Source organism: Hirundo rustica, chromosome 18 (assembly GCF_015227805.2).
Source record: "Hirundo rustica isolate bHirRus1 chromosome 18, bHirRus1.pri.v3, whole genome shotgun sequence".
Lineage (NCBI taxonomy): Eukaryota > Metazoa > Chordata > Aves > Passeriformes > Hirundinidae > Hirundo > Hirundo rustica.
The window spans coordinates 4854254-4873769 of NC_053467.1; the positions used below are offsets into that span (position 1 = coordinate 4854254).

The window sequence follows — 19516 nt, forward strand, 5'->3', positions numbered from 1 at the left end:
CACCCGCGATGGGGCGGGGTCAGCGCCGGCCCCGCCTCCCTCGCGCGGCTCTCGCGTGGGCGGGGCGGGCCCCGGTCGCTCCGGCAACATGGCGGAGGCTGAGGGGGAGAGCCTGGAGTCGTGGCTGAGTGAGTACCGCGGTGTGGGGGCACCGCCCGGCCCCCTCCGACCCCCGACCCCGCTGCCCCCCGGCCCCTTAACCGCTTCCCAGCGCCTCCCTGCAGCCTCCGCTCGCTCGACCCCGCCACCTCCATCAGCCGGGCGGGAGCCCCGGGGAGGCCGGGGGGTGACAGCAGCTTCGGGACGGGTTGGCACAGCCCCCCGGGCACGGGAGAGTTTCAGCACACCGGGCACGGGGTCTCAGCACCCCGGGGATGTGCCGTCCCGTGGGAAGAGCCGCCCCTCCCGGCGGTCACCTGGGTGTGGGGCGCGGCAGCGGGTGGGGGCCGGTACCAGCTCCCCGTGGGAGATGTGGGCAACGGGCGGGTCTGCAGCTCGCTTTGCTCAGCACCTGCGAGGCTGCTGCTTTTTCTTGTCCGTGAAGGGTCACGGTTCGTGTCTGTCCCTCCCGTCTCTTCCCTTGCCTGGGTTGTGGCCCGCCGAGTCTCCAGCCTGAGTGCTGTTCGTGAGGTTCAGAACTGTGGGGTTTCCCAGATGAATTGTATTCATTTGTTACACAACTGTGATTTGCAAGCAGACAGATCCTGCTTTATGCCTGCCCGAAGTTTCGGGGTAGTTGTGGACATCCATTCCGTACAGGCTGGAATATATCAAAACCCTTTGTCAGGATAAGGTACCTTAAACGTTAGAGGGGACAAACCCCGGTTGTTTGTTGATGCCCAGCCCCTGCTGAGTGTCCTCTGACTGTGTGTCTGTCCGTGCTGCCCATGTCATTCGGGCTCTGGCTGTACAGAACACAGGGATGTGATTCCTGAATGAATCAGTCATAACTGTCATTGTTTTTCATATATTCCACACACAGGAGCTTCTGCTGCTGTCCCTGGGAGGCCATGCTGCGCCTCATAGCCTGTTGCCTAGTGTGGTTTTTTGTTTTTTTAAATAATTATTTGTTTGATTATGGCAGCAAGTGAAGTTCCAGCTAGTCAGGCACTGGGCAAACAGCAGAAGATGGTCATTACCCCAAATACCTCAGAGTGCAAAACCTGCTACTTTGGAGCTATCCTTCCATAAACAAGACTAGATAATTCTCCTTCTTTCTTGGTATTTTTATATAAAATTCAAACATGTACATGCTGTCATGATCTGTTACACGAGTTACTGGCTGAAAGATGTTTTCAGCTCTTCTCATTTTAGCTCAGTCCCTTCTGTCCCCTTAGCATTTTTGCTTCTCCTCTGAACTCCCACAATTTGTCAATATCTTTTGTTGTAGCCTGTGAGACACAAGAAGGAACACCCACATCCCTTCCTTGCAATCTTCCTCTGAGGAGAGCTGACTCACCCAGTTCAGTTTGTGTGTGAAAATATCTCTAGTAGGAAGGATATTTTGGGTTGTATAGCCTGGAATGCTTCCTGGCTGCTTGTTTTTTGTGGATATTTTTTAATTGAGGAAGTTAAGGGAGAGGTGATGTGCCCTTGGCCAAGGGACTAAAGGGAAGAATTGTAAAGGCCTTACTCACTGTGAGAAGCATTGCAGCGAGCCTGATTGCAGAGGGGCACACATTTTTCAAAGCTTGAGTGCTGCTCTCTGATTTAGGAGGATGCTTTTATGCCAGGTCACTGCTACAGTGATCGCTGCTGGTGTGGCCGTATCGCCCCTCCCATCGCAGGGAGCGCGGAGCCTTCTGTGTCCGGGAATTACCGGCGGAGTGGTGGGGCCGGGCAGGCAGAGCTGGTGCAGCTCCCGGCTTTCACCTGCCCTCCCGAGGGTTTTTTTTCTGTAATCATGACAAAGCCGTGGCTAATGCCAAGCTGGAGGCTATGCCGTGCTGTGCCCTTCCTAAGGGAATGGCTCAGCAGCACGGCCAACTTTCCAGTCACAGGAAGATGGAGAATTTCTTACTGAAAATGTTTGTTTTTTTCTTGTGGTGATGTGCAGCCTCCTGCTGCCCTGCTTCTGGCATCAGGTGGAGTCACAGACCCATGAAGTAACATCATTCTCGTGTCCTGCTGCTGCAGCAAGATCTGCACCTCAGCCTGGGATGATCTGGAATCCGCATGTCGTGCCTCATTCCAGGCAGCTGGGATGAGAGAAGGTGATCCTTCCTGTCCCTTCCTGGCTGGCAGGCTCTGCTTCTGCTCTGAGCTGAAACAGGAGAAGGTTAGGAGATAATGTCAGTTATACAAACACAGCTGGAGCCTTTGACTCCAATGCTGCTTTTTCTACTGCATCCAAAGGGAAGTTTCTTGTATCCCACTCATATCAGGCTAAGGCAGTGTTCCACTATGGAACTGATGCAAATGGATAAAATATTATAATTGTCTTAATTTCTTTTTTCCTTGTTTTGTCTGGCTCAGCATTCTTTCCTGCCCAGGACTGCAGAGTCCGTCTGTTAGACTGGACATGCCTGGGCTGGGAATCATAGGCTAAGCCTGACCTGAGGAAACTCTTTGTTAGGGTGGCTTTTGGCTCATTTCAGTAGAGAAGTGAACCCAGGAAAACAGGAGCATTCATTACCAGCCAGTTAATGGTCTGTGGTTCTCTGCATTCCAGCATCATTTCCCTCTAGAGAAAACAAACACCTTTGTTTCATATCTAATTATTGATCTGAATGTTGCCTCATTAGCATTTCAGTTTGGCAGAGCACCTGATGGCTGAGTGGCTCTGATACTCAGGGTGGGTGTGAAGCAGCTTTGTTTGTCCTGAGCACATTAAAAAAAAAGCTGAAAACCGAGGCCGAAGTGGTGGCAGGACAGGGGTAGTGCCAAGACTTCGGTCCCCAGTTTGCTAGTTCAGATTCATGTGCTTGCCAGTGTGAAATGGGATTTTCAGGAGGGCACCAGGTGGGCAAGTGCCTCTGGAAGCAAATAACTGGTACTAAAAGGGCCTTGGTTGGCAGTTTCAACAGAAAAGCCAAGGTCTTGATATTCCAGAGCACTATCTCTTCATCCTGAGTGAATCCTTTCACATAAGGGTTAAAGCAGCATATATATATATATCTTTATTTATTTATGTATAAATATATTTATAATTATAATTATAAAGCAGCACAGATGAGCTCCTTACCCACATTTTAAGCATTCTGCATAAAAATAGGGATGATTTTAAGTCTTGATAGACGTGACACAGCTTCCTGTAGGGCTGGAAAGGTGAAGTGAGGTGATTCCACTCTGCTGGGATGCTGAGTTCATGAGGCTGTGCTGAGACTGGCAACAGCTCTCCATACACCCTGTTGTGTTGTGTCATGCAAACACATCAATCTCTAGAGCCAGGGCAGGGCTTGTGATCAAGCCCATTAACTTTTATGAATCAAGGTTTCTTATGGAGGCTTTATGGATGTTGGAAATAGGGAGTTTCTTCATGTGGAACAACACTTCCCTTTGGCAGTCACTCTCTCCTTCTGAGACTTCACTGTCTTTGTGTGAGAGCTTTTGCAGAAAAAAACTTAGGTGAATCTGAGAGCATGAGATAATCCAGTGTTATTGTAAAAAGTTTTTGGAGATATTTGGAACAGCTTTAAACTTAACACTTTGAACATGGAAATCTTAGTTGCATTTTCCTGTTTGTACCACATCATTTTCCTAACTTCAGAATGTGCAGCCAACAGAGTCCAACTGGTTGTGTGTCCTTATCTGTTTGTGTTTCTCCTGCATTTATTAAGTAAATTCCCTTCATTCCAGCCAGGAACTGAGTGTTTTTCTTCCAGGCGTGCTGAGCACAAGAGGTGCTTTGAGCACCAAACCACCACAGTGCAGTTTGACTTGCATCAAGAAGCTTTAGGCTGTTGTAAGTCCATGGTTTTGTGATGCTTCCAGGGTGTTCATCACTTGGAAATGTGGTGATAAGGTTTAGGTGCCACATGTTTGGAGCAGTTGTTTGGCTTTGCAGAGGTTGTCTTTTAAACTGAGCTTTCCTTGAATCTCTTGAGTTTAAGACCAGCTCAGCAAGTTCTACAGGATATTATCTTGCAGTTATTCTTCCCTGGTGCTGTCTTCTGCTTATCTATGGTCCCATGAAGGTCAGCAGTGGGCATAGAGATTCACCTGTGGAAAATTTTGCCATGCAATGCATGGAAAAATTTACTTGCTTTGCAAGTATCATTCAGTGAGGAGGAAAACCTGAGCAAACCTTGCAGGATGGGCACAGTAGGAGGGCTAAGGTGAACTGGGAAAGGGAGGGTTTGGAGTTGATGCCTGACAGCTGGTTTTAGCTGTCTCTGGAAAGGTAAAAAGATATGTTTTAATGATGATAAAAAATGACACTTGGTAATGCAGCATGTGTTTGTTTTGTTATGCTTCCCTTTGAGATGAAAGTACAGGGATATGTGCTGGTTTTTTTCCTGCCCCTCATCCCCTGCTCTATACTATCTGACTAAGCAATATTTAATTTCCTAAACCTCTTTCCATTATATTAAATTTTTTAGGAAGGTTTCTTAAATGCCAGCTCATAGATATATAGGGACAGGTACAGTGCATTGTTTCTTCCCTTACAAAAAAGAAAAACCATCATGTCTGGGCATCTTGGCTGGAAAATCAGGTTAAAACAGGAATCTGATCTCCTGTAAATTCATTGCTGCATCAGGGTTAAGTAAAATACATGGAGAAGATGCATTCATAACCAAAGAGATGCTGAAAGCCTCACTACTCTGCAATCAGTACACTCAGTGAGGTCCTGCTGCTTAAGGGAGGATCCTTCAGGAGCCTGAAATAGCCCTGTCTGTAAAGTGTTGCTCTCTTGGCTCCAGCACGTAGGACTTGATCAGGTGCAGGCTGCAGTGTTTAGTACTTGCAAGAAGAACTCAAGGTATAATAATAAATTTCATTTCATAAATCCCAGGAGAAATACTAAGACATCAGTCAAATCAGCTGGCACTCCAAAAGCAAGTGCTAATGCTAAATGACTGATATTAAACATCTGATGTTCCAGCTCTTGCTTCTTCAAAATTCCCAGGGAATGCAAAAATAATTTCATATGTAGAAAGTGTGAGGGTTTAACCTTTAAAGAGTTTAATGTTACAGCCAAATAGAAAGAAACAGCATTTCAGGCAGAGGAAACTGAGCTGAAATATTTTATCCTGTGCTCTCATTTAGGATATGGGAATAGCCTGTCTCTAAATACTTGAGATTTGGCACCTGTTTTCTTTGGAAAACCGTGGTTCTTAGTGGATGTTTGGATATCTCAACTTGGACACACCCTTTTCCCTGAACATACATACCACGTGTGAACTTCTTTCTCCTTTTTTAGAGCTGGTAATAGGTATCAGATGCTTCTCTCTAGGACATGTGTGACCTTTTATACTGTTTCTTCTCTTGATTGGGAATATGTTCTCTTTCCCTTGCCAAAGATAAAGCCACCAACCCATCCAACAGGCAAGAAGACTGGGAATACATCATTGGATTCTGTGACCAGATCAACAAGGAGCTTGAAGGGTAGGTGTTCCAAACTGCTCTGGTTTTAATAAATTTACGTTCAGTGTTTAAAGTGTGAAATTCTTTTATCAAACATTTACATTTTCTTTTATATATACTGGGATCACAAAGAAGAGCTGGCTACAACAGAAAGAAGATGCTGCCTCTCCTGTGAAAGGCAGCGTAGCTAATCCAGACTGGGCACTGGGGAACTGGGAATTCTGAATCTGTTTCTAATTTCAGGTTCTGCAGCTCCAGGTTCTCATTTGGCCAAAATTATTCCATTTGCTAATCTGTACAATGGGGTTATCACTGATGGTCCTGGCAGGGCTTCATATCTTTAAAATCTTTACTTGCAAGTCACTTTGCTTAAACAGCAGAATTTGTGAAAGTGCAAAAATCCTCTGTGGTGTTTACCTGCTCTGTTCCAGGCCGCAGATAGCTGTGAGACTCCTGGCTCATAAAATCCAGTCACCACAGGAATGGGAGGCTGTCCAAGCCCTGACAGTAGGTAGTCCTTACCTCTCCTCTTAAATCCAGGCATGTATCCCATTGCATCCCCTGGGTGGAGTAGAGCGGGCACAGGGTGTGTCCATGGGGTCAGCTGAGTGCCCTGATCCCCGGGAAGGAGTGTGAGGTGGGAGGGAGCACAGTTCCATCCCTAAAGTGCAGAAACAGCTCTGGGTTCACTGGAGCTGCTTCTCTTTGTTATCTTCAGACAAGATGAGTGTTTGTTGTTGCGGCCAAGTATTGAGATAACAGAGACCCAGATACACCTGGCTGAGGGTGGGACACCAGCCTGCCTTGATGTGTCATCCCTAAAGTTGGGAGATTGATTTCTGCATGGAGCAGGAATACTTGTCTCACTGAAAGGGGCCCTTCGCCTCCCCTCAAAGCAGAACACACACTGTTATTGCAGGGTTTTGGTGCTGCTTTCAGCTCCTGTTTCTGTTTCTTGAATGCAGGTGCTGGAAGCTTGTATGAAGAATTGTGGGAGAAGATTTCATAATGAAGTTGGGAAGTTTCGCTTTTTAAACGAGTTAATAAAAGTTGTGTCTCCAAAGGTTAGTTCCTGAGCCTTACAGCTGTAGATGCTTTTTGTTAGACCTCTATAAGCTACAGGCAGCATCCAAAATATTTGCAGTGTTCTGTTTGGCTCATTGCATTTATTAGTCTATATTCAAGAGCATTTGCTAGCTAAGCTCTTGTTGTTTAGGGTTTTTTTTATGGCTTACTAAATTTCACAGGAAGTTGTACTAATTTGCCATCACTATGCAGTTTCTGGGCTGTTCTAATCCTTCAGGTAATTCAAGGGCTTCTAAAACTTGGGCTGTGTTGTTTTAAGAAACAAAACTCCAGCGATGGTGGAAGAGAAATGTGATGCAGAGGTTGAAACAAGATGTTTCACAACACACCATGGCGTTCTAGTCCTCATTCTGCAGACTTCCTGTGTAAAGAGTGCCAGGCTAAGTCCCTCAACATTCATGATGAATTTAATGTGCTGAAAAATATTCCCTATGGCATGATTGATGCAGCAATGCATTCCCATGTTCTCTCCCGTAAGACAGAGGAGGGGGTGGTTCTCTGTATTGCTGTAATTTTTAAAATAGCAAGATCCTGGAGCCAGCAGAATAGCTGGGAGGTGATTTTTTTGGTTTTTTTGTGTTTTTTCTGAAGATAATCACAAAGCTTCTCTTCACTTATTTCAAATGTATTAGAAGAGCAATTTTTCCTCCTGATGAGATGTACCTTAGATTATCTTGGAACTTGGATCGTACACCTTTGAATGTATTTCACAGGGCTTTCACAGAGCTTTATTTTTAAAAAGAAATTAAGAGCATGAAGAATTTGGATCTTTTTTTCCCACACTTAGTACCTGGGAGACCGAGTCTCAGAGAAGGTGAAGTCCAAAGTCATTGAATTGCTGTATAGCTGGACTATGGCATTGCCAGAGGAATCCAAAATCAAGGATGCTTACTACATGCTGAAGAGACAAGGTAGGGAGTCAACTGCTCGCTCATGGATTCTCTCCAGCCTGGGCTTTGAGCAAGAGTGTCACAAAATATACAGCTTCTAATTTAATGGGGTCAAGGCAGGCTCTGAGGGGAGATAGAACAAGGGAGAAATTCTCTGAAAAGCTTTTCATCATGTGTAAGTGCCTCAGGCAGGATTGGCTTGGCTCTGTTAACTAAATTAGTGAGATATCTTGCAAATACTTTTGTTTTGGTTTGAAGGGCCGTTTTTAAGTTCCTTTTTTTTTTTTTTTGTTGAAGTAGTTATTAGATGATTTGAACAAGTCTAATTTAAAGTTAAATAAGAGCTTCCAAGTAGCTTTTTGTGTTCTTTTAACTAAATGGCTTTGCAGTTGTTCCTTTAGTTCAGCTGACACACATTTCTTGTGTAGGCACAATGAAGAAAACTCTGTAGCTTCACAAGAAAAATAGATTCCATGAAAGCTCTGGAAACCATCCTGTCCTGTTAGAACACACAGATTGCAAGTCATAACTGTCCCTTGCAGCACTGTGGATGGATAAACTAAAGGCTGAAAGGGGATGAAAATGGTTCCTCCCCTTCAGAGGGAAAGTTTTAGCTTGTGTTGTGGGGTTGGGAGAACATCCAGGTAAAAGTCAGCTCAGGGGTTTGGATGTATTGCTCACTGGAACAGCATGGCAATGTCAGGGGCAGATGTGTGTTGGCTTTGACAGCAGCCTGGGAGTGCCTTGCCTGGTGTGAGTGTGTGTGCTGACACCAGGGGTCCCCTTTCTGCTTTCAGGGATTGTCATGTTTGATCCCGTGATTCCTGCAGACAGAACACTGATTCCTTCCCCACCGCCTCGTCCCAAGAACCCAGTGTTTGATGATGAGGAGAAATCCAAGGTACAGTAAAGATTTGTGTCAAAATCATTAATGAAAAGTGATTACTCAGTGCACATTTAGAATAAGGAAGCAAAGTAAAATAATGTGTTTTTTATTTTGGGGAGGGATGGTCTGTACTTTTGCAGGGCTCACTGCTTTTTCCACCTGCTTAACCTAAAGTTCCAGTTAAGACCTTGTCTGTGTTACCATTATGGGGTTACTTCTGTTAACATGCCATCCTGCTGAAGTACTGGAAAGCAAAGAATGTTTCACACACAGGAGGAAAAATAATGTATGGGAGGAATAACTATCTAGTGCCAGAAGTGTCTGAGATTCCACAGAATTATGTCCTGTGTAAAAGCAGGAATGCAGCCACTCACATAGCTAATAAACTCTAAATGACTCCTGCTGAAGTCCCTGTAACTATGGAAGCTGTGTAAGCTTTGTAATACTGGCCTGTATCCCTTTTCCCCTGAATTGTTCATATAGATTCCTTTCCCTTTGCTCAAGAGTCTTTTTTTGTTTCCTATCATCTTATCTTTCAGCTTCTAGCCAAGCTGCTGAAAAGCAAAAACCCAGATGATTTACAAGAGGCCAACAAACTTATAAAATCCATGGTAAAAGAGGTAAGAAATTCCTGTAGGATTGGTTCAGGTCAGCAGCCTGCTTTCCAGGTTTTAAGCAATTTGATTTCAAATGGTGGAGAGCTTCGGATTTGGTCTCTAGCTTGTACCTGGGAGATGTTTGTGTCACACAAATGTCTACAGGTGGTGTTTTGGTGGAGGATGGGGCAGGAATTGAATGTCCCTTGTTGTAATTAACCACATTCCCATCATTCAAAGTGGGATTTCATATCAGGGTTTGGTGAGAGCATCGTGGTACCACCCCTGGATGCTAAGAACTGAGTCACTGGACTGGGTCTTCTCACAAACAAGTTTATGGAAATACCTTCCTGTCTGTAGTGCTGTGCTGCATCCACCCATGGCAGTCATTTCAAACTCTGGAGTCCAGGAAATGACTCACTGGGATTCTGGCAAATAAAAGGATACCTTCTGGAGTGTAGTGGTTGTGTAGGTTACCAAGATATTTCATTCAAGCTCCTCTTGTCCCCTGGGCAGACTCTCCTATGTCTTCAGTTGGAATCTCCAATCAGAGATGGGTGGGCATTTTCCACCAGAGTGTGCTTGTTGTTCCTAGTAAATGTTTTGCTTCAAACACATCTCTTTTGTTAAATGGCATCAAGTGAACAAAAAAAAGAGTCTTCTGAAAAGGTCAGAAGGGAACTTCTGGGAACATTTTAGTGGTATAATTATACACTGAAGTCTGTTTAATGAGACTTTTTGGAAATATGGGGTTGCTTGTACTTTCAGAATGGTGGTGAAAAGACAAAATAAACAAAGCTTCACATGACTGAAGAAGGTTTTTTTTTGCTTTTTTTCTAGCTTAACCTTAAGTAGCCATTACTTGACATGTTTGCAGATGGTATGTGTGGTTGTGCTACTGTGAACTTTTGGAAGGAAACTCACCCTTTCTGTCTGTGCTTTCCACGCTGAAGGATGAGGCTCGGATCCAGAAGGTGACAAAGCGCATGCACACGCTGGAGGAGGTGAACAACAATGTGAAGCTGCTGAATGAGATGCTGGTTCATTACAGCAAAGAGGACTCATCAGAGGCTGACAGGGAGCTCATGAAGGTGGGTCTGAGCTGCTCCTTCTCTCCAGCAATCCTGGAGTCAGTCCTTTCTTACAGACTTGAGTTTTGCAGAGAATTACAAACACTGCATTAAAATGGAGAGCAGTGGTGAGAAACACAAGCAGTTGCTGCAAAGAGCAGGCAAGAAAATATCCATGTTTTTAGTGCCTTCCACCAAAAAGCTGGGTGGGGAGCAGCTCGGTTCTGTGTATGCTTGAAGTGAGATGCAGCTGTTTTCCAAAGGTGCAATATGGCAGAACCAAGAAGCTGCAGTTTGTAATTCTGGATCCTATAAGGACACATGGATTGCAGGTCATAACTGTCCCTTGCAGCACTGTGGATGAATAAACTAAAGGCTGAACGGTGCAGAAGATAGTCCCTCCCCTTCAGAGGAAGAGTTATAGCTTGTTTTACAGGGTTAGGAGAGCATCAGCTAAGTGAAAATTGAAACAACCACCAGGGATGACTTGGTAGGCCCAGAGCCTTTAAGAATTGCACATTATCTTACTAAAAAAATTAAACCCACTTATTTGTAATATCAAAGTCTTTAAACGGTGGTGAGATGCTTAAGAAACTTGTTTGTTTCTGTGAACCATTTTGTTATTGCCACCTTTTTGCTCTGTGGTTGCAGACTTGGTAGTGGTTGCAGCACAATTGAAGCCTAATTACTGAAGCATGATTCTGCTCTTCCTCAGGCTTTTAGGGACTACTATACAAGGAAGGGACATCTCTTTTGGACTAGAACTTGGCCATAAGTGCTGATGTGAGGGAGGACAGAGATGCGTTGGGAATGCAGCTTGTGTTACCCCGAGCTCACGTAACACTGCTCAGCATTGTGAGCTGGGCACAGAGGGCAGCCCTGGCTGTGCAGCCACACTGGCACAGCCAGCATAGTGAGACTGGTCTGTTCTGGCGGTTGTTCTGTGCTGACTGGCACTGCTGGCAGTGGCTCCTGGCTAGTGAAACCCTTTGCCCTAATCTGTCTTCCAGGAGCTCTACGAAAGGTGTGAAACCAAAAGACGGACGCTGTTCAAGCTGGCCAGTGAGACAGAGGATAATGACAGCAGTTTAGGTAAACTAAGCTGCACTTACCCTATTTGAATTGCTTTGGTGCTCCTTGCCTTTGTAAGGGTTCAGCTGTAAAGTCATCTCCTAAATGTGTGTTCCTGTTGCTTTGATAAAGGACAATCCTTCCCTCTTTGTCCTTATCATTTCAGTTCAGGCAAGGACTGGATAGTAAAGCTGGTGGTTCAGGAGGATGGGAGCAGTAATGGGGGACAGCTGCTGCTTTGGGAGGGGAAGGGAGTTGCTGTGGGGAAAAACCTTTGGCTCTTTTTTTTTCTTGTTACTGCAATGTTCGTGGAGCTAGAAAAGGTCAGAGTATTGGTTGTAGAAATGTGGCACAGGCAGACTGATGGAGCTCATAGCCAAATATTTTTGGTTTTTCTTACTGATTATTTAGCTGACAACTGAACACTCTCAGCATTAGTGGGAGCAAAGTGACTAAAGCCTTGGAGGTAATTTTTGTCTCTCTTGTAGGGGATATTCTCCAGGCCAGTGACAATTTATCACGTGTGATAAATTCCTATAAAAAAATAATAGAGGGGCAAGTGGTCAATGGTGAAGTGGATCTTCCTGGGATGTCTGTAGTGGAAGGTGAGTTCCTGGGAAGCCAGCTGTTTAATTTTTGAATCCTGTAATTCTAAGTCTTTTGAACAATGTTTCCTGTTTTGTTAAAGAAGCTTTTGATGGGTCTTGTGGCCAACAGTTTGTGAATCAGAGGGGAACAAGAAGGCTCCTGAGCAGTGGATAAACAGTTCTGGACAGGAGCAACAGTGCTGCAGCTTTGCATTCTCCATTGCTCAGTCCATATTATTGAAACCTTTGATGATATCAGTAGCAAACCTGTATGTGAGCAGTTTGTGTGGCTGGAAGTTCTCATACCTTTTCCTCCCCACATTTGTCCTGTTTCTTAATGGTAATGTGTAAGAAGATAATTTTATTGGAAACACAAGAGCTGAAGAGTAGGAGCTGGACCAGGGCTCCTTTTCCTGGTTTTGCTAGTAATTCCATTTGCGAGTTCAGGCCAGTTGCCCACTTCACACTTCAGTTTCACCATTGAAAGGTCTGGACACGAGTGTGACAGAATTACCACTGGGGACTCAAATATTTTTGCTGCTGCCTGGCAGCATCTTACTGGGACAAGACTGTTCTAAATATGAAGATTGAGATGGTAAGAATTTCCTTCAGCTCTCGAGTTCTCTGGTAGCCTCTGTTCATTACAATGCCATAGGATCTCCCAAAGCCTGAGTTCAAAAGATTTTGAAGATACCATGAATTGTGAAGCACTGGGGAAGGAGCAGAGGTTGCAGCAGATTTTCATGTGGAAATTCTTTATGTGTCTATGTTGGTTTACATAGTCCAGACAGCAAATATCCTTTCTCTGTTACAAAGAGCCATAAGTCATGCTCAGATGAGGATCTAAACCATCTCTCTGCTAATTTCTTCCACACACTTGGTTTGCTCTGAGCCTTTTGCCTTCTTTCCTAGTAGTGCTTTTCTCCTGTCTGCTGCAGGGAGTAACTCCACCAATAATCTCAACACTCTCATTGACCTTGCTGGACCGGACGTCACCAGCACCCCGCCACCACCGACACCACCCAGCAGCCTGGCACCAGCCCCCAGCACAGCCCCTGGCCCAGCTGAAATCCCCATCCTCCCTCCTCCTCCCCAGACGTTGGCACCGCTGCGCAGCAGCTCCTTCGGCCACGTGGAGACAGCACCCGCTCAGCAGGGCAGCACAACCAACTCCCTGTCCTTGCTGGATGAGGAGCTCCTGTGCTTGGGTAAGATGCTGAGGGGTCTGCAAAAGGGCTGCTCAGTCCATCCTAACAAAGGCTACTTCTGCATTGTCCGTGTTCCTGGATTCCAGGGAACGCTCCCTTGCATCATTGTGAATATTAGATCTGGTCAGGGAGTCAGTATTAAAATCTCTTCCCAGAGCTGGCTGCAAGAAAGTAACTGTTCAGTGCAATTGCAGTCTGGTCTCTGGGGCTGCTGGGACATGCTGTGTGTACAGGCTGCAGTTTGGGACAGATGATGCCCTGATTGTGGGGTTGTGCTAAGGAGAAGGTGCCTCAGAGGGGCTGTGCTTAGGAGCCTGCAGGACGCCTGTCTGTGGAGCCCAGATGTGAACAGCAGAAGGCAGTGCTAAGCAGGATGGGTTAGAAGAGCTGTGTGCAGGGCATGGCTGTTGCTGCTGGTGCTGTCAGTCACTTCCTCATCATAGACTTGCAGTCCATCTCAGTATTTCATCAGGTTCTTGGGCTCTGGCAGAGCTGAATCTTTTGATGGTACTGAAACAGCAGCTAAGGAATGACACTGAATTAATTTTCTCCTCCTGTTTTTCCCTCCAGGCCTGAATGACCCAGCCCCTGCAGCAGGGAAGGAGACCTCAGAAAACAACCAGTGGAGCATGTTTGAGGTACAAAGGAAGAGTCTCAGGGAAGGGGAGGGAGGGAGAGATTGTCATTGTGGGAGGTCTCAGGACAAACTCTCACCTTGGAGAAACATGTGATCACACACACAGGCAAAGGGGCTGTCTAGCTTAGCCCTTAAATCTGGGATAGCTGTGTTTAAATAGAGTAGGTGTCCCTGAACCTGGCTTTCTCAGTGTCCCATCTGTCCCCATGATGTTAGTCCTTGCTTTGCCTAAATTACAGATCAGATGTAGCCCTGACTTTGGCTGCAGACTTTGCTGCTTGTCACTCAGCAACTGTTTTTGTGATAAACCTCTGTCCCTCTGTAACGGAGCAGTGCCATCTCTGCATCAGGGCCAGCAGTGAGTTAGAGCATTTGCCTGTCCTCTCTTTCAGAATGAGCAGTTGGACCTGGATTTCTTTAATCTGAAGATGGTGACTGTTGCTTGCAACCCTGCAGGGAACCCTCTTCTCCATCACACATCACAGACCACGTGTGGGACATCAGCCACGCTGCCTTCTGCTTTCCCAGCCTCCCAGACTGCTCCCAGCATCCCAGCACCAAACTCAACTCCATTTGTATTTCCTGCTGTACCAGCTGCCCCTGCAGGGCCTCCTAAGACTATTCCAGCTGCTCCTGGGTACTTCAGCTCATCTGTGGGGAGTAACATGTCACATAAGATGGATGCGTTGGGACATCTCCTTGAAGAAGTCAAAGGGTAACCAAAAGTCCTGACTTTGCTTTGGCTGTGAAGTTAGAAAGCCAAGCTCACTGCAGTGCCAGATTCTGAGGGTGGCTTTCAACTCTCTGGTTTGGTAGAAATGTGGGATTGGGATTTTTCTTCTCAGAGGTTTCAATTTACAAACTAATACGAGTTTCCCACCTCTGGGAGGAAAAGGCAGGCAGAGCACACAGCTGTACTGTTGCCTGATCCAAATATGTGGTGTGAAGGGGAGCCAGTTGGGGTATGGAGGCCTCATTTCCTTCCTGACTTAGAGAAGTGACCCCAGGCCGACCACCACCCCTGTCCTTGTAGTTCTCCTCATGTGAGACTGTGCAGAGTCACAGACTCCAGCCTGACTTCAGGCTGCTGCTTTGTCCCTGTGATGTACTGTTATCTCTGGGTGTTGGTGGAATTCCTGCTTCACTTCCAGGTCCATTCACCACGGCTTTTCTGTCTCTCTTGCAGGAGTGCCACCCAAGGCATGGCAACCCCTTCAGTGTTCCCTGGGGCTGCTTTGCCAACCACTGTCACCCCTGCCCCATTAGCAGCACCTGCAGGGCTGCCAGCCCCTGCCTCTGGAGCCCCTCCAGCTCCCTTCCCAAGCAGCTGCACTGCTGGGTCAGGAAGTCCTCTCTTCCAGCCATCATCATTCCAGCAGCAAGGCAGTCCCATGAAAGCACCTGAAATTTCTTTGGCCAATGTCCACGTTCCCTTGGAATCCATTAAACCCAGTAAGTATTTCGGGTTTTTCGCTTTACTCTGGATATTTTTTAAAGGCAAAGCTGATGAAATAAAGAGAAGAAGGGATGAGCAGCTCCAGCCGGACATCCCGATCGCCTGATGCTGCCTCAGACCATCTGCTGCAGCATGAACCTGGATCCTCTCCCTTCTCTCCCTGTGGCAGGCAGTGCCCTGCCCGTGACAGCCTACGACAAGAACGGCTTCCGGATCCTGCTGCACTTTGCCAGGGAGTGCCCGCCGGGACGCTCGGATGTGCTGGTCGTGGTGGTCTCCATGCTGAACACGGCGCCGCTGCCCGTGAGGAACATTGTGCTGCAGGCAGCCGTGCCCAAGGTAGGGATACCTGGGACAGAGACTCTATCCAGGGAGGCCTGGCCTTGGACGCAGGGACTTGGGACAGCCTGGTCTGACCTTTCCATAGGCTGTGCTCTGTCCCTTTCCGGAACACAAAGGTTCTTGTCAGAGGTAAAAAAGCACTGAACAGGATAAGTCATGATCTGCCTGTTCCTACTGTGTTTTGCAAGCTGGGCTGGCTCTTGTTCCCTCATCCTCACTTGTGGGTTGATTCTCTTCCCTTTGGTTGTATGCTGTTGTCGCCCCGGCCTGTGCATGCTGTCCTTCATTGTCCCCAAGGCAGGAGATCATCTCTGAGGTTCTGCTTTCTATTTCACTTGCAGTCCATGAAAGTGAAGCTACAGCCACCCTCTGGCACTGAGCTGTCTCCATTCAATCCCATCCAGCCACCAGCTGCCATCACCCAGGTCATGCTTCTGGCAAATCCTGCAAAGGTGAGAGGGACAGTGGGATTTATCCTGCCCTCATCAGGATAAATCCCATCATTTGATATCATTTGAACTCTGTGGAGGGGTGGGACCAAACATTTGAGCAGCTACAGCTGTTCGTTCCTAAAAGTTTGGACTTTATGATCTTGGAGGTCTTTTCCAATCTTAATTATCTATGATTCTAATGTGCCCTCTAGAAGTGAATACTGTGGAATGTTGGTGTTTCATTTCAGGGCTAGAGGAGGCTATTCCCAACAATCTTTGGCAGGGAGAGGTATGAGAAGGGGCAGTACAGTTCTTCCAGCAAAAGGGCAAGGATCATGTCAGTCTCAGCTTTAAAGGGTAGCAAAGCTGCATCAGGAGTTTGACTCTCCTGTACACTGAGCGTGCCTGGTTTTGCTGATAATTAGATCAATGTTAAATTAACTGGTGCTGTAGCAGTACTTTTGATGAACCAGCAGACAGATGTTGGATCATGTCTGTTCCACCATTCTCTGAGGAAGTACTTGTGACCACAGACTCAATGGGTTTGACACTTTCCTTTCTGCTGATGATGCTGCTGAGAAGCTGTTTCTCCTTGCTGTAGTCACTCATTCAATCAGCCAGCTCTGAAAGCCCAAAGCTGAAGAACTTTCTAATTGTTTGACAAATTTAGATGTTTATACTTGAGAATTACAACAAAAGTGCTCTTCAAGTATCAGCTGAAAGCTCTGAGGTAAAAGGATGAATGTCAGAGGGGTTTAGTGGATGTTTAGAAAACTGTGTGGGTACATGAAGGTGCCCTCATTGAAGGGCTGCTTCCATCTTGTGCTTACTGTATTGCAAGGCATTTTTCAGAGCAGGAACTGTTTTATCTTCCTCCACATGATAAGGAATTTAATTTTTGGAACTTTTCCAGCAGCAGTCTTTAGGCTCTCTGGAGAGCAGCTGGCCACGTCTGTGCAGTCTATGCTCACAGGTCATGTATGCTTTTCTCGTTCTGCTCCATGCTAAGCAGTAAAAGTTTTCTGGTATAAAAAGTGTAAGGTGAATAACTCAGGTTTGTAAATAGCTGAAGTCAGTGAACTTAACCTGATCCCTACTGCCCCTGCTCTGTACAACAGAAGTCTTGTGCCCTCTGTAGACCTGTCACAGTGAAGTGTTTTCTTGAGGGCTGTTGAGCTGGGACTGTTCTCACATTGCTTTTGGGTTTTGTCTTTCCTGCAGGAGAAGGTGAGGCTGAGGTACAGACTGACCTTCACCCTGGGAGATCAGCCCAGCACAGAAGTGGGCGAAGTGGATCAGTTTCCCCCAGTCGAGCAGTGGGGGAATCTATGACCTTAGGACAATGCCAGAGACTGTGACAGGACCAGGGCAGGATCCCACAGGACTGGAATGGATGTGCCGTGGCGAGGAACACACATGCTATCCACTGGTGATGTTCAGCTTTGTTTACATGTCCTGACCACTCTGCTTGTAGCTTTAGTCCAGAATGTTGTGCCCCACATTTGAAGGGGCCCTGGAACACTTATGCCAAGCATGAACTGAGAGGCAGCCAGTGACAGGCGGTGCTGGCTGCTTTTACCTTGACCTCTGGGTGAATCTGGTTCTATCTTCCACTCTTAAACTTGAAGTTATTGTATTTTGAGGGAAGACATGTCAGGAGAAGGAGACTTAGTTGGCTTTTCCTGCACTGCTGTCCAGAGATCCCAACAGGCTGTGGGGTGATGATGCCACGAGCTCAGTGCAGAGCCCTGACAGAGCCCTCCCTAGGACTGACCTCTTTGTGCCACACGGGCCCGTGAGCATGCTGAGCAATAATGCTGCTCCATGAGGGAATGCTTCCTTTTTTACACTGAAATAGCATTTAGCTCCCTTACCCCTCTCCTGCTTCATTCCCAAGGGCCCGTGTAAGCAGCCCCTCGCTCTGTGTGTGCCATACTGCTGTATCTTTACTTGTTATATTTATTTTACACTGCTGGCTGCCATCCTGGGGCATCCATTTGGGGCAGCTGAGGCTGAGTTTTGTCTGCAGATGGTTACACTGGCTTTTTTTTTTTTGCCTTCATTGCATTCTCTAGTGTGGGGAAAAGAGGAAATGCATAGTGAGGAGGAAAGAGGGCTGGAGGTTATTGGTCAGTATCGGAGGAGGACAGCACCTGGAGCACAGAACTGTCTTTACAGTCACTAGTCAGGGCCGGTGACTGAATCCAGGGGATAAGGAGAGATGCCTCTCATATCCCCTCATGCAGACAGTGTTACTGGTATAGTCAAATACAGCTTTTACTGAACTGAGTACAATGACCTACAAGATGTAAATAACAGAGCTGTAGGGTATTAAAACAGAACAAGTACGCAGAGAAAGGAAGAGGTTCCCCTGGGCTGTGATGGGACATATGCTGGGTTAATGCCTCATTTTCTTTGTTCCCTGTATTAAGTGGCCATGTGCAATTGTCCCCACAAAGGGGAAAGCAGTTTTGCTGGAATCAGTGCTAACTGATGATCAGAAGAGCTGATCCCTTAGCTACAACCTCCTAGAAATAAGGTTTATATCACCAAAACTTGGTTCCAGCAGCCCCTTCCTCCTTCTCAGTTTCCAGTCTCGAGAAGTGCCTCAGTGAGCTCTGAGACAGACTTGTAAATTAATGGGGGTTTTTAACACCCATTGATACAAGCACAGAGAGGTGCTTGATCAGTCCTTGGACATTCAGCTCTGCATTTCCAGCAGGGCAACAGCTCTTCTCAAACGTGGAATAGAAGCAGCACAGAGAAAAGCAGTACGCAGAGGCTCCTGCCTCATATAGGAAGACTCCACAGAACATGATGCTGGAATGAATGGTGGCTGTAAAACCATTGCTGCAAACACAGCTTGCAGTTATTCGTAGTTGAATTTTCTTTACTGCTGCAGAGTAAAATCCCTAGAGATGAAAAACAGGGGATTCACAAGCCTGAGGCTCTCATAAGAGGCACCAGGCATCTGCAGGAGCCCCTGAAGGTGGAATCCAAGCTTGTCCTGGTCTGAAGCCTGTGGAGACCTCAGCCTTGTCAGCTCCCTGCTGTAGACGGCAGGGGAGAGGGATCGGTTGTTTGGATCCTAAAGAAAGCTGTTTTAAATCAATGGACTGGGAGATAAGGGACAAGGAGAGAATTCTTTCTGCCTGAGATGTTCTTGCCAGCACTTTAGACACAGTAGGCATGGGGGCAGTGCCTGGGTGGTGTGACCTGAGGAGCAGGGTCACTGTGTCCCTGCATGTGGATCGCACTGTGACCTGGAGGAAGGCAGGAGAGCACAGGTGCTTTCTGTGAACAGCAGCAGCCACCCAGACATGCACCACAGTCCTGTTGCACTGGAAATTAAACCATGAATGTTCCTTGTCTGTAGGGTGAGGTTCCTGCTTCATCCCCAGCAGTCTTACCTGTACATACATCTTCAATGCATTTGTGCTGCTGCATGTTGAATAAATCATTTTCCCTACCTGGCTCTGTGCTGGCCCTTTCTCGTGATGGCTTCTGCAGTGCGGTGCTGCTTCTGGAAAGCCTCAAACTCAGCCTCTCAACTCAAGACCTTCCTAAGCAAAAATAGAGAGGCTGATGTTTCTAAAACCCTACTGGTTAAAGAAGTGGTCTTCATTTCAGTTCTGGGTGTTAGAGGCAAAGAAAACATAAAAATCCAAGGAAAAGCTGTAGTGAGGCTCACTTCATCAGGGAAGGACTGCCACCAAGCTGGAACAAGCAG

At 46.6% G+C, this 19516-nt stretch overlaps 1 protein-coding gene across 3 annotated transcripts; it reads left to right on the forward strand.

The window, feature by feature from the left end:
- The first annotated feature begins 17 nt into the window (after window positions 1-17).
- Window positions 18-19255, forward strand: GGA3 (golgi associated, gamma adaptin ear containing, ARF binding protein 3). Of its 3 annotated transcripts, none has more exons than XM_040081889.1 (17): window positions 18-128; window positions 5463-5547; window positions 5958-6033; window positions 6492-6590; window positions 7400-7523; window positions 8300-8403; window positions 8928-9008; window positions 9938-10075; window positions 11065-11146; window positions 11614-11730; window positions 12651-12920; window positions 13491-13558; window positions 13950-14272; window positions 14744-15009; window positions 15183-15352; window positions 15697-15807; window positions 17008-19255. In XM_040081889.1, exons 1-17 carry the CDS (start codon window positions 89-91, stop codon window positions 17116-17118), a joined length of 2265 nt encoding a protein of 754 aa, XP_039937823.1. In that variant the 5' UTR covers window positions 18-88; the 3' UTR covers window positions 17119-19255. The 3 variants fall into 3 exon arrangements, with proteins under 3 accessions (XP_039937823.1, XP_039937827.1, XP_039937825.1); XM_040081893.2 differs by having other exon boundaries at window positions 68-128; window positions 5488-5547; XM_040081891.2 differs by lacking the exon at window positions 18-128 and adding an exon at window positions 2159-2213.
- Window positions 19256-19516: the final 261 nt, after the last annotated feature.

Excerpts from the sequence above, each read along its gene's own strand:
- GGA3 (XM_040081889.1), top strand. The coding sequence starts at position 89 with ATGGCGGAGGCTGAGGGGGAGAGCCTGGAGTCGTGGCTGA. Across the intron at positions 129-5,462 it reads GAGCCTGGAGTCGTGGCTGA|ATAAAGCCACCAACCCATCC; the intron begins GTGAGTACCGCG and ends CCCTTGCCAAAG. Across the intron at positions 9,009-9,937 it reads TAAAATCCATGGTAAAAGAG|GATGAGGCTCGGATCCAGAA; the intron begins GTAAGAAATTCC and ends TCCACGCTGAAG.